Genomic DNA, 15092 nt, shown 5'->3' with positions numbered 1-15092 from the left:
AGATTCTTCGCCGGAACCTTCCAATTATGCATATCACATCCACATGATTCAATTATTCATCCCACAATAAAAGCGCAGCCCTCTTGTATATAATTATTCTCATGCCAATACAAAATAAAGCATACGGTACATCTTCTATATTTTAATCAAAAACTCACCTATAAACACATACACAAACGAAATGTGTATCTAGACACTTGTAAAAAATGCATCATTACTCCATTGTTTGTAATTGAAAAAGAAAAAAGACTATACATGTAATATTATTAAAAAACTTCGTAGTTTGCAGCAAACAATATATAAATGGTGGTTAAATTTAGTGTCCAGATATTTACAGATTAATTTGACGAACAGAAACAAAATACGTAACAATTTTCTCGGAAATTCATAATTGACGTTGTACGTCAGTTTTTGAGATTAAAGTATAATATTAAATATTGGAGAAAAAATTATATTATCAAACAATGTGTCTGAAATTTGTATTCTTGTTATTTGTATTAGTATTAGTGTTGTGTCATGAAGGCTGAAGTGAATTAAAGAGTGTGTATAAATTGTAATGGAAAAACCATCTAATTTTAACTTTAACTGTGTAAGGATATATAGTGTCCTTTTCTATTAAGATAGTATAACTTTAAAGTTTAAACCTCATATGACTAAGTAGTAATCCTAATTAACTGATATTGAGAATATGTAACTTTAAAGTTTAAACCTCATATGATAGTAGGCCTAATCAACTAATATATTAGTCAAAAGCAAATATAATAAAATGATATCTGATACGTAGAAGCCAAGTCAACTGTTTGGGCGGAAACAACTTATATAATCGGCTATATGAAAAGAAAAAAAAAAACCCCTTTTTATAATCGGTTTTAGTACTAGAGAATCAAAAAGGCGAAAACTTCGACTATGGTACATTCTAATAACAGCAAATATGGTACTAACCATAATAACAAACGCACATTCAATAAATTTTTGAAAATAATTAAATAGGGAAAAAGACATATTCCTACCCTAAGGTAAATTTAGCGGGGGACATGAGTGGCATCAGAATCCAAAAGAGGAGAGTGCAATAACATCACCATAAATTCCAAAACCGGAATTTAAATTAACGAGAAGAACAAAAACATGGAGGTGATAACGGGACAAGTTACATCAAATAAAATTCAGAGGCGCAAAAACATCATAAACCCTACGTTTGTTCCTTGCCTTGTCTACATCCTTCTCTTTACCCCCTTTCTCTCCTTTTGTTTCTATCCCAAAAAACTCTCATGAGTTTTCAAATCAACGTACCCCATTTTTTTCAATCGAATTTTGGGTCACTTTGTCTTATATATCTCATCATTTTGTCGTGTTTATCAATGTGTATCTACTTTATCCGGTCAATATATCTACTGATCACTATGGAATTCACATGATAACTGTAAGTCTGTAAATCAGTGAATGATATCAAATCTCGGTCCAACCTGCATGATAACAAAAAAAAAAAGCGCCCGCACACATAGATGGATTGTGTGCAAATTGAACCAATGCAACCAAATCCAGTATATCAATAATCACGAGACTATAAACACATATGGAGACCACTTTTTCTTTGTCATGATAGAGACCATCATAATTTTATATATGTGTAATTTTGATAATGTGCTTTTCACTTGATCTACATATAGGTCCTAAGTATTTTGTTATATATATAAATGATAATGTCGAAATGAATGAGTTATTTTCAAAGGTATATATGTGTTAATAATTAACTTGAAGATAAGAACGTGCGAGGACCAGGTGTACTTTTCATATGGACAATACAAGGCCACAACTCTCAACTTTCTACCACACAAAGATCAATATTTGTTTTTTTTAGTCCATTTTCCATTTTTTTGAAAAATTTAGTTTTCTCATTTAAATTAGTTGTTGGAATATACTTCTCACATTTAAGGACTGCAGCCAAAATATATGCATGAATGCAACTGAAACGACAAAACCAAATAATAAGTTTACATTGACTAAAATGTAAATTGTGATTGTGTGTGAAAGCCACAACTCTTCTGAGACTCAAACAAATTACTTTACGCGTCAACATTTGCTCTACAGTCTACAAACAAGCAACTATTATCAGAAATTTAACTTATATACTATTATATATGTATGGGTGAAAACAACCAATTGTAGTTCAAAATATAAAAACTGAAAGTTCATCAGAGAAAAGCATATTTCAGTACAGTTCCCCGTTTTATAATTTTACTCTCGTTTGAGTCGTATTTGTTTTTAAAGTGTATATATTAGTCATAGTTTTGATATTTTATTAACATATATATTATTATTATACCTGAAAAAAACAAAAATCTTAGTATATATTGAAGCAATCATTTCTGCTATCATTTGTTGCATTATTTATTTCTCTGGTGAGTTTGCTTATCCTCCGTTCTGACTTCTGACATGTTCGACCGACGATATATATACATTTGTATCAGTCGTATACCTACATTTTTTTATTGAATACTAGTATATATTAACTTTTATTTTAGTATATACTATATATACATACCATAATACTTAAATTATCACTATATGTTTGTCATTATGAAGTTTATTCGGATCGGATATGATCTATTGATAATTAATCTTTACTAAGTGCAAATTACGTATGTGTGGGATATACATTGCAAACGTTACAATTTTTTCATGTTCTACACATCTAATTAACTACTCACTTTAACATATTCTGTAAAAGTAAAAATGTGAGAATCGCCTCTATATATACGCTCATGATATATATTCTATATGTTGGCAAAACTCTTAACAATATAGCCTCGTGGTGGCCTGGTGGGGGCTAACCATATAGTACCATTGCTTGGAATGTCTACTTTCTACTTAATGTTTCTAAAAGTAGTTAATTAATTGATTAATTACACCCCCAATTGTATTGATAAACAAATCTTATTTTTTCTATATTTGTTATCTCCGCGTTTTTGGTGATGGTCCACAGATTATATATGTAAAACTAAATAATACTGTATTTATATTTATATGTTCAAACTTCAAAGGGGTTAATTATCGTTTGTTTTCTTTTTTATATATACTCTTTTGTAATCATCGTGAAATGGTAATCAAATATATTGGGATCTAAAGATATCTGATATTGGTTGATGATCCCCAAAACTTTAACGGTGAGATCAAAGACGATTTGCAGAATCCAAAAGTTAGGTAAATAGTGGAAATGAGATTAGCTAGCTAGCATAAGAGATTTGGGGGGGATCGCTTTATTGATTACATTTGACCGGTAAAGATATTTATTCTCTTTGTCCAAATAATTCCAAAATATTTTGACAAGCAAAATATGTTTAACTCATAAAATACTTTTGCCTATATAATCTTTGAAGGTAAAATAATTATCAAAATTCAATAATATAACACGTATCTTCATGCAATAATTTACAGAAACGTAAAAAACAATCAGTTGACCCAAATTAAAAAAGTGTTAAATTCAGTTTAAATACTGTAATAAAATTAACCTTTTTACTAATATTTTGGTCCAAAATTAAAAATAACTGTGGAACAATATCAAAATCATATGAGTAAGAGTATTCATTCCGTTTCTGTTATAAAAACTTTTAGCTTATTTATCAATTAATATAATATCCTATAACCAAATCGAAATTAAAGTCTAAAGTCTAGACCAGTATAGTATCATACTATAAACAGAGTCGGATACTAATTTTGCCATCAACGTCGGTTTCCAATTTCTGTTATTTTTAACAAAAATCGATATAAAGTATTTTGTAAAAATGAGATGTACATATGAATTTTACTCTTTCTAAAATAAAGGAAAGACCAAAACTTTTTTTTTTCTCTCGCATTTTGAGATACCGAGAGAGTTGAAGATTAGCTTGAAATTATCCTAAACAAATATCAAAAAATAAATATTAAGAAACAGCTCCCACGAATTAACGAGGAAACCCGAGGTTGGTTTACGAACCCAACTTGAGTAAAATAAAAGTAATTATTTGTGGATAATAAGATTGTAAAGTTTGACTTCTTTATATATATATATATATATATATATATTTAATTTGGCTCAACATCAACTATTCATTAACCAAATTCTTACAACTTACATCTTAAACTCTTACATTATTTAACCAAATAGGCTTTATAGAATAAAGCTTAGGAGTATAATTCTCAGATGAAATAGCTTCCCTTGCTACCCTATCTGCCATTGCATTGCCATCTCGTGGAATAAATTGGAAGAATGGAAAAAGAGGTGGTTTGAAGTGGTCCAGAACGCCGTCAAAGAGAAATAAAATTCCAAATTGTAGCGGCCCAGCCCATTAATTACTCTTGTCCAATTACAAAAGAAAACGTGTTAAATGTCGTATAGCATTATTATTACTACGAGAGAGATTATAAAACTTAAATAAATAAAAAAGATTTCAAACTTTGGACCAAACCAAAGCAATTTAGTACTGTATAATTGTATATCATATATGTTGCTAAAACTTACTCATATCATCATCAAAAGAGCTTTTAACACAGTCTTGGTTTAAGTTAACTTGCTGCGGGTTTAGAGTTTTCTTATAAACAAACATTGATTAGCGCGGCTGAAAGGCATCTTCATTAGTGGCATCTTTATACGATTGAAGATGTGGTAGCTTGAGATCTTCTACTTTTCTGGTAGGGCAAGCAAATATTTGAGTGACATGTCGTCTCATGATGACCATGTCGGCAGATACAATTATAGAACGTATCATCATCACAATCATCACTTACTTCTTTGGCAATTGCAATTTACATTGTCATTTATTTTTTTAGTATAAATTAAATAAGTGTAACACATTTTCTTGTTAACGTTCTCTTTTTAATTTTCTTCTACTTTATTTTTGTAACGAGTTTTTGGTATAGAATAATTAATTAAATTGCAAAGTTGGCTATACAAAAAGAAAAAAAAAAAGCGGCATAAAATGAGTGCGAAAATGGCAACTTATTATAGCAAAAAGCTTGCGGATATTGATGCCTAAAAAAAGTCTTTAATTATTTATGTATATATATATATGTGTGGAAATACACATAATTTAAGTTTTGCTCACTCAGTCATTTAAATGTTTCGTTTAGATAATTAGATGGCCACTAAAAAGTTAATGTAGAAGAGTTCTATTCACTTTTTTTTTATAGCAAAAAGCAGAAAAGTTCTATTCAAAAACTTAAAAATACTTCTTTAATATTTAATACTCCCGATTTTCACATTCATTCAAAAAAAAAATATATTTAATATTCTCTTGTTATATAAAAATTGTCGGTTTGACATATTTCATACAAATTAAGAAAAAATTGAATTATACAAATTTACTTTTATTTAATAAGTGATTAATGATTTGAATTCAATGAAACTAGGTTTGGGTTTAGCCGTAAAAAAAAAAATTAGCATTAAAACACTCAAAATGTAAAATGACACTTCTTACAAATCAAAAAGTATAATTTAGATTTGTACGAATCAAAAAGTAAAAAAACAAATATTTATTATATATCTTCTTTATGAGTGGACCAAGAAGAGAATGTTTCTCACCGTAATCAATGCGTGGTGTATCATGTAGATTGGTTTGCATTTTGTAATAACCACTAATTTTGATGAATTACTTTTGTATTTTGAACTTTCTTTTTTAAGTGTTTTCGTGAATATTTTGAAGTACCTAAGATGTTTTTACAACTTTTGCACATATATATATATATATATATATATGTATATATATGTATAGTAAACAGCACTCTTACTTCAATTACATAATTTTTTTTGTTCTAATACAAAAATATTAGATGGTATCGTAAATTTGTGCATGGGATGGCTGGACCAATCGAAGAAAAGAAAAATGGACTTCAATTTCGAAAACCATGCATGCACAGTGCAAACCCTCGGCTATGAAAAAACAACAAATCGAACCAAACTTAGATCTAGTTCAATTCGATTAGGTTCTACCAAAGACGTGTAACATCTACAATAGGAGCTCCATATAAGTAGAAATACAACCAATATAATGTTGGAGATTTAAGTGTTATTAAACGGTTATATTATTAACCATTGCAATGCTTGAGTGAATGGTCACACTTATTCAACGAACGGTTGCAAACGTTCGTCACTACCATCGACCATTATATATTCTCTGTTTCTCCACATCAAAAACAGAGTAAGAAAACACAAGAGAAAGAGATAAAGCGAGAAAGTCGAGAGATTCACAAAAATGAAAGTTGAGAAAACTTTGGTGATAAACACAAAAACAAAACACAAAATCTCTATTTGTTTTTTTGTATCTTAGCCTGAGAGAAAAGTTTGATTGTCATATTTTACAAGGGATTTTGTGTAACTCTAGACTTGAGAGAAGGGTCGAAATAATCTTTAAGGAAAGTGCTGCTGTGCACGTTTCAATCATTATCCAAGTTCACCGTACGTTACGATCGAGAGTTACGATCCGATTGTACAACATATAACGCGCGCTGTAACATGAACAAAAACAGAGAGAGAATCTGTTGAAGATCTCAGTTTCCAAACCAAAACTACAAGACCCCATTATGATGTTACTGACAATTAACTAAGCCTTGAGCTAGTTGAATGTCTTGATGCTGTCAGTTTTGTTTCAGATTGATATATACGTGTGTGGTGATCATGATCGTTAATAGTTACGTGACAGAAGACAAAAAGTTGTGAGCTTTTAACAGAACCCAGAATAGATTTTTGTCACGTTGGCTCTGCTTTTGGCTCTTCAGCACCCAAAGTATCTCTTTTTGAAGCAGAGAAAATCAAAAAGGTTTAAACTTTTGTTCTAGAGCCAATGAAACTCAATATCCATGATCAAATATTACTGAATACAAGCTAGATTTGAATATATAGAGTTATTGAAAAAATAAGTAAATCTCTGAAGTCAGTGTACTCAACTGGTCATCCAAAAAAGATCACTATAGAAAGAGGAGACATATGCATATGGCATACCACATGTGGTGGGGTAGAAAGATTTGATCTGCAGTCTGGACCGTCTCTATTAAAAGAGTGAGAAGAAAAATGTAAAGATTTTTGTTTTTGGCTTTGGACAGATGGGAGAAAGAGAAAGTGTGTCCAATTAATTAATGTCCCCAAGAGGATGGGACACACTTTTGCCTCAAGGTTGCTGTTACTGCTACCGACAAGCTTAGCTTTTTTTTTCCTTTGTCCTTAATTCAAAATACAGTTTCTTCTCTCTATCAATCTATCTTTTTAACTTCTATAAAACACTCAGCTTCCACGAAGCCTCATCTTCATCTACATCATTATCAACTTCTCTATCTCTCTCTCCTCTCCCCAAAGCAATATAACCAAAGCTTTGTTTTTCTTTCTCCCGCACTCTTGAAGAATCAGAAGAGAGTTAATATGGATGAGTTTATTAACCTCAAGGAAACTGAGCTGAGACTTGGATTACCAGGAACAGACAATGTACGTGAAGAAAAAGAGATAGTTTCTTGCTGTAATAACAGCAACAAGAGAGCATTACCAAGTGGTTCCGAGAATGAAATTGAATCATCAACGAGGAAAACCGAAACATCTCCTCCTCGAAAGTGAGTTTTAAACACACAAATTCTCTGGATCTGATCTGGTCAAGAAAAAGACTTATTGACAGTGCTTCTTCCTTTTTGCAGGGCTCAGATTGTTGGATGGCCACCAGTTAGATCTTACAGGAAGAACAACGTTCAGACAAGGAAGAATGAAACTGATCATGAGGTTCAAGGAAGCTATGTGAAAGTAAGTATGGATGGTGCACCATACTTGAGGAAAATAGATCCGAGTTGTTACAAAGGATACTCAGAATTGCTCAAAGCTTTACAAGTGATGTTCAAATTCTCTGTGGGGGAGTATTTTGAGAGAGAAGGATATAAAGGTTCAGACTTTGTGCCCACTTATGAAGACAAAGATGGTGACTGGATGCTCGTTGGAGATGTTCCATGGGAGTAAGTCTTCCATAGATCTGTCAAAAAACAATTTCACAAAAACAAACATATCAGAAACCACAATTTGTAACGTGTTCTTATGGATTAGTTTGTTTGTTTGTTTGTTGTTGCAGGATGTTTGTGTGTACTTGCAAGAGACTAAGGATCATGAAAGGATCAGAAGCCAAAGGTTTAGGCTGCGGTGTATGAGACAAAGCTTCAAGAAACCTAACAGGGACACAAGAAACTGCAGAAAACAGAGTTTCTCTAGGGCAAGAGAAATCACTGCTTGTGCTCGGGTTGTCGGGTTCTCCGGAGAGAACTATGTCCATCGGACTGAATCCAAAGTCATTGCCTAGTTTAATTTACCTCATCGGTAAAATTCAAATGTAGACATGCTTAATGGTCTTAAACATTGAAACTGGATCCTTATTAAATTTTGTTTCAAAAAACAGGGCAAAAGGTTGTCTGTAGCCTTTGGTTTATGTGTGTTTTACGTTGAAAAATGTGTTAAGTTCTTCTACTGCTACTGGTTGTAGCAATCTGATTTGTGTTCTCATTGATTAGTAGAGATTTTCAAGCAAGACCCACTTATCTGTTTTGGTTCTCAATCCGAGATCAGATTGTTGTTGGATTGGATCCGTCCCATTATAATTGGTTTTAAACTCAACCTGAACACAGAACAGATAAGTGGTTTAGGGTTTATATCATTGGCCAAAAACAGCAGAACCTATCTATCTACCTTCATGACCACATAAAAACATATCTATATTCAGAGAGTGTAACACAAGGCTCGTCCTAATCATGAGTGAAGCTCTTCGAATTGATGAACTGTAGAGATCCCGTTCACGCCTGCAATAGCAGATAAAGTAAATAAATAATTAGCTTCACCAGTCGAATGCAGATTCTTTGAATTATATCGTTTGGAAGATTGATTCAAGTACCAATTAGATTTTCCATAAAGCACGAAACAGAATTACAGGAAAGAGTAGAGAGAAACTCACCTGTTGCTTCTTTTTCTTAGGTCTTCTCTTCCTCTTCGGTTTGTGAGCATCAGAGTTAACTTACGTTGCTACTCTGACTTGTATGCAAACTTGTGGCAGCATGTGAATACTGGCTTCTTCTACGTGAAGTGTTGCTGGAGGAAGGTATCTCATTCCTCTCCAGAGATGAATACATACGAGATGCGGATGCAAACCTTGACAGTTGTGGTGGCATTAAAACCCTAGTAGTGTACGGCTTCTACAATAAAACAAAAGGAATCATTAACCAACAAGATTGTGAGTACTTTTGCACTGTACCTGATTTCTTTCATCACTGGACATGCTCGATATTGCTCTGCCAAAAGCACTAGAAACCGGCTCCCTCAAGAATCAACGTATTGCACAAGAATAATAGCTTAATGGAATTCAGAGGTGTATACACTACACCACTAGTTTTGTTGACTTAGTCTTCATCTCCCATGTTATACACTAATATAGTCAAATAAACTACACTTAATAGTATTGAGGTGTACAGAAACTATTGCACAGGGTTACAAGGCGTACTCGGTGCTTTTATCAGTCCACTCATCGTCCGCATCTGCTTCGTCATTTGAACTTCCGTTGACAAAGAAGTCATCATCACTCAGGTCCAATAGCGCATCATCTTCGCTCCCTGTCTCTGTTTTCCACTCAAAACAGTAATAGTAATAGTCATATGATCAATACCGCGACATAACAACATTATTTCAAAAGCAAACAGAAGGTCAGAATGCATGCAACGATGAAAAAAAGCATACTGCCCCAATTCTATACTGAAAGTTAATGGAATGGGCACCATAAAAAACATCACCCACATATATCATATATACCTTCCAACTCTTTCCCACTGGCAGCAGCAACAATTATATTGGCTTTGATTTGCTTCCGCAATTTACTTCTCCGGTCAGATACTTGCAAATCATCACCTCCACTCACTAAATAGAGGTACATACTTTTCATTCTTGGGGAAGAACTGCAGCAATATGTCAGTAGCATTTAAACTGAATCATTCTACTGGATAGCTAGGAAGTTTAGGAGAAAACAAGATAAGATGCTTACCCTAACATATTCAAGGTCTTCTTTGAGTTTATGGAGTTGCCCACCAATCTCTGCATCTTGCACATGACCATTCCGTACGTTGTAGCTTCTCAAGACGTCTTATACTCCTTTCAATCTTTCTCCGCTCTACACAAAGAAAGATGTCAGATCAAGCCAAATCACTCAGGGGGAGAACAAAACAATCCAATGCATAAAAAGATAACACGCTATGATCTCACACCAAAGAATCTGATCTTTCGGTTTCTTAGGAAGATTATGCGTTCAACAGCAAGACGGCTATGTATATCTTGTTGCTTCTTCAGATCATCCAACTTCTTTCCTTACTTCAGGAGGAATGATCCTAGAGCCAATTGTATTGAACACACATCATCACATACATCAAAATCATAGTATCTTTTTAACGTTAAAATCAGAAACAAGTTCCCGAAAAAAAGGCCGGAGAAGGCAACCATAAACCCTAATTTAGCCGGAAGAGGAGAAGAAGAGTGGTCATTACTTTGCGAATCATGCGGCTGATTGAACGAATTTGATTTTTGAGAGACGAATTCTTCGGTTTCTTTTCAACACGAAGTCCCTTTGATCTCCAACTACTTCCTGCCGTCGTGTTACCTTCCGCTTGGCATATCCGCCGTGCGCCATCGCCGAAGTGGAAACTAGCAACGAAGTCACCACCACCATTACAACTAGACTATACAATAATACGGTTTCTTTCGTGCGTATCAGAAAAAAAAGAAAAAAATGCAAAACGCTGCGTTTAAAACTTTGTAAACGTTGCGCTTATAGAAATTGGCAAAAACGTTCCGTTTCACAAAATTTCCCATACCACCCAGGTCTCTCTACTCTCTCTCTGTCTAATCGTTTTTAGTATCACACAATCCAGAAACACGAGTGAGCATCGCAATTTCTCTGTTTTCCCAATTATCTACTTCGATTTTTTTTTTTTCAATTTTCATGAGCTGTTTGATCTATGATTCCCCAAATCTTTACAAAAGACGAGCGTAACGAAAGATGGTGCTGATGCTTCTTGCAACCACACGACACGATGAGCCCTTCATTGTTTCTTGTAGTTAATTATAAATGTAAAATTATTATGTACTCCGCGTCTGCGTTTGTAGAGTATACATAACACTACTAATATTAATAGCTGCACATATATATAAAACAAATGAAAAACCTGAACATAATAAACGTACACAAATGCTTGAAACTTTCAATACCTAAAGTGTATATATACAAAAAATCAGCGTTTTGTTACTACAAATCATTATTGATAGATCATAGATGATACCTAACTACTAACTATATTAAGATGTCGCCCAACATAAACATACACGAATGCTTGAAGCAACCAATACCTAAAAGTGTTATATAATAAACACCAGTGTTTTGTTACTACAGTTGCACCGACAGCATTGCTTGTTCAAAATTCTAGTGTCAATACGAAAATTGAAGCGGAGAAAAAAATTATCAGGAGCGTACAAGCTCTAATACCATGAAAGGTAGGAAATCTCCCTTGCCTTGTACATTGATTTACATGGCCTTATAAGGCCAAAGTAGTTACAAAGATCAGCCTAGCATCTAGGATACGATTAACATAATATGAACAATAATATCTAAGTAGTTGTGACAGATATTCCTATATTCTATCAAATACGAATCAGTGATACCTAACTACTAACCATATTATAAAGATGTCTTCGGCCAACATAATCATACACAAATACTTGAAACAACCAATACTTAAACGTGTTATAAAATTCGAATTTTAATTTATGTTATTACAACTGCACCAACAACAACATTGTGTGCCCAAAAATTTATTGTCAAAATGAATCACTGATAGATGATACCTAACTACTAACTATATTAAGCCCAACCTTGTAAATGTTACTAAAAAAAGTAGTTGGGTGTCATGGTGATGTCTTGATGATGAAAACGATTAGTGACGGACTCTTATAACTAGCTATTTAGCTGGATGCTCATATGTAAGAATATAATTTACAATTAATTATAAAAAAAAAAAATAACCATAATCAAGAGCAACCTAAGGAAGGACTAGTACGTAATTAAAAAGAAAAAAAATCAGCAAGAAGGACATTATAAAAGATGGTTCTTCCACGAATCATATATCTTGCCCAAATAGTTCTGCTTGTTTAGAACCTCTTCGGCATTTATAATTTACTATTCTAATTTTTTTTGGGTGACTTACCACACAATCTTTCAATCTTCGTCACTAAATTCACAACAATATCTTATAATATTATAGTATAGATATGCCAAATCTCCGCATGCATGCAAACTATAATTTATAAGATTTTTAAAAAGTTATTATTTATAAGAAGTGCGGGCAATTACGACGATCGCAGAAAAAAAAAGAAAAAAAAACGTGTGGACACAATGACAAATTCACATTGAACTGTTCTAAAATATTTTTTTTTGAAATAATTTTTTTTGAAATAAGTACAATTGTCAAAATAATAATAATAATAATAATAATAAGTACAACTTCAAACTGAAGATCATAATCGAATTGATAATACCAATTCGCAATGATATTGAAGACACAACGATATATGGTGTCATGGTGATGTCTTGATGAAAACTGTGGGGATTAGTTTGAATCCCAAGTTCTATTTTTACTCAAGTCTCGTGAAACCAAGAAAAGAAGAAGTGAAAGACTGGTTTTGGAAAAGAGGGTTTCAAGGAGAAGAGGAAAAACAGAAGACACGGGTTGAGTGAGAGACTTTCAAAGATAAATCTCAAGATAAGATTAGAAGTCTCTCGACTCCTGACTATTCGCTCTACACCAGACACAATCTCAGATTCGTACACTGTGGGGCTGGTCCGATCTGAAGGAGGCAAAGCAAAGCAGGCCTGCGTTTTCTCTCCGCCTACCTCAGTATCAGTGCCAAGCTTGAAGACCAAACCAAACGGGAAGATTTAACCCGAGTTAAGTTCTCTTTACCCTAGTTAAGAGAGAAGTCTTGGTTTGTCTATAAAAGCATATTGTAGATGAAGTGTATGAACGAGTGTGAGTGAAAGAACCAGAGAGAGAAGTGTAAACAGGATTAAGAGCTCGGTTTGAGCTAAGTTTCTTAGTGGATTTTCCGGAGATCTTCTCCGGCGAGACGTAGGATTCCTCCCAAGGATCCGAACTCGTTAAATCTTGTGTGCACTTTCTTTTAAGCTTTTATCTTTCAAGTTTGCAAACTTCACACGAGTGTTTTAAAAAGAGAGAGAGTACTTCAAATCACTAAAACCTAGCTACTTTTACATTTCAAAATACAAATCTCTACAAAAACTATTAGTGACATATAAACTTCCTAAACATCGTTATACAGAGGGAATACTACTTTAGTTTTTATCTTTCACGTACGTCTCTGATTCCTCACCACCTAGCTATCTAATACCTAAATTTTGTGATGTTATTGACATTTCAATAATTTGTAATTATGTATCATGCATGTTTTGCCAAAGAAAGACAAAAATCTTACTTTTTTAAAGTAAATTTATGAATAGAGATTAAGTACCTACGTATTTTCTCCTACGCGTATATTATAGAGTTCAATAAACTCTAATTTGTTCCACATATCTCCCCGTGGGGTAACCATTGTTCGTTGTTTATAAATTTTTGTTCATGAAGGAATCAGTGGCAAAATAGAAAGTATTGAGTCAACCTTACTCTGTTTAAACCGGTCCAATTTTTTAATTTATTTTATATAAAGTTTTGTATAGTTTACATTTATAAAATCATTTTAGATATGTCAATGCATTTGATCAACTTGTTGTTTCTATTTCAAAAGGACCATAGGGACTACTTATTAAATTGCCTCGTTCTCTTTCTATAACTTTGCTTATAAATTCTCAACAATACTCCAACTCTTTAGGCCATAAGTTATCTCTCTCTCTTGACATTAAACACGAATTCTCCTCTCTTTGCTTTTTTTGGTCATATTACTTTTGATCACATTTTAAAACCAACAGACCCGCGATGAAAGAGAATCACATCCAAAGTGATCACATGAACAATACCATTAATGTAACAAACAATGAACTCCCAAACTTCCTCTCGTCGGTACGCCTCAAATACGTTAAACTCGGTTACCATTACCTAATCTCTAACGCTTTCTACATCCTCCTCCTCCCCGTCTTGTTCGCGGCAGCCTCCTCCTTCAATCTCTCCGATCTCACTTTCTTATTCACCCACCTCCTCGATTCCCACTTCTTATCTTTCACTCTCTTCGGTGCTCTTCTTATCTTTCTAACCACCCTCTACTTTACAACTCGTCCTCGCAAAGTTTTCCTCCTCGATTTTTCTTGTTACAAACCTGACTCTTCTCTTATATGCACACGAGAAACATTCATGGACCGGGCTCAACGTGCCGGTATCTTCACAGAAGAAGCCCTCGTTTTCCAACAAAAGATCCTCGAACGCTCCGGTATTGGTCAAAAGACTTACATCCCGGAGGCTCTCTTACGTGTCCCGCCGAATCCATGTATGTCCGAGGCGAGGAAAGAAGCCGAGATGGTTATGTTTGGAGCTATAGACGCAGTGCTTGAAAAAACCGGTGTGAAGCCTAAGGATATTGGAATACTTGTGGTGAATTGCAGCTTGTTTACTCCGACGCCTTCTCTATCGGCTATGATCGTGAATAAATATAAGCTTAGAGGAAATATTTTGAGCTATAATCTTGGTGGAATGGGTTGTAGTGCTGGTCTTATCTCCATTGATCTCGCTAAACAGCTTCTTCAGGTAATTTATTTATTCAATGAAGTCGTTTCATTACAAATTTTAAACTCAACTATCTGATAAGAAATAAGAATCTCGTGACAAACTGACAAAGAGAAAATTTAATTGAACCACATTATATATATTTGAATTATTGTGATATGCATGCAGGTCCAACCAAACTTATATGCACTGGTAGTGAGCACAGAGATCATAACCCTAAACACGTACTTAGGCAGCGAGCGGTCAATGCTTCTCTCAAACTGCCTCTTCCGAATGGGCGGCGCCGCAGTTCTCCTTTCTAACCGCTCCTCGGACCGCCGCCGCTCCAAATATCAACT

General features: G+C 33.8%; 2 protein-coding genes and 1 pseudogene across 4 annotated transcripts in view; 2 read left to right on the top strand and 1 right to left on the bottom strand.

Annotated features, from left to right (window-relative positions):
• Positions 7075 to 8504, top strand: LOC104738941 (auxin-responsive protein IAA3). The gene is given in 5 exon segments (XM_010459160.2): positions 7075 to 7104; positions 7107 to 7175; positions 7178 to 7572; positions 7654 to 7962; positions 8076 to 8504. Coding segments are annotated over 5 exon segments (879 nt in total). The 3' UTR covers positions 8152 to 8504.
• LOC104738942 lies at positions 8653 to 10661 on the bottom strand (annotated as a pseudogene).
• LOC104738940 (3-ketoacyl-CoA synthase 2-like) overlaps positions 13894 to 15092 on the top strand; it is a 3266-nt gene continuing 2067 nt past the window's right edge. The window contains exons 1-2 of one of the 3 annotated variants that reach the window (XM_010459159.2): positions 13894 to 14775; positions 14923 to 14961. In XM_010459159.2, the coding sequence (XP_010457461.1) occupies positions 14014 to 14775; positions 14923 to 14961 (801 nt within the window). In that variant the 5' untranslated portion in view covers positions 13894 to 14013. Of the gene's footprint in view, positions 14776 to 14922; positions 15084 to 15092 lie in introns of all 3 variants that reach the window. The other 2 variants (XM_019236111.1, XM_010459158.2) reach the window with 2 other exon arrangements.

Source organism: Camelina sativa, chromosome 14, assembly GCF_000633955.1.
Source record: "Camelina sativa cultivar DH55 chromosome 14, Cs, whole genome shotgun sequence".
NCBI classification, from domain to species: Eukaryota; Viridiplantae; Streptophyta; class Magnoliopsida; order Brassicales; family Brassicaceae; genus Camelina; species Camelina sativa.
Note: the sequence above shows the minus strand (reverse complement) of the source record. Positions and strands in the feature narration are given on the sequence as shown.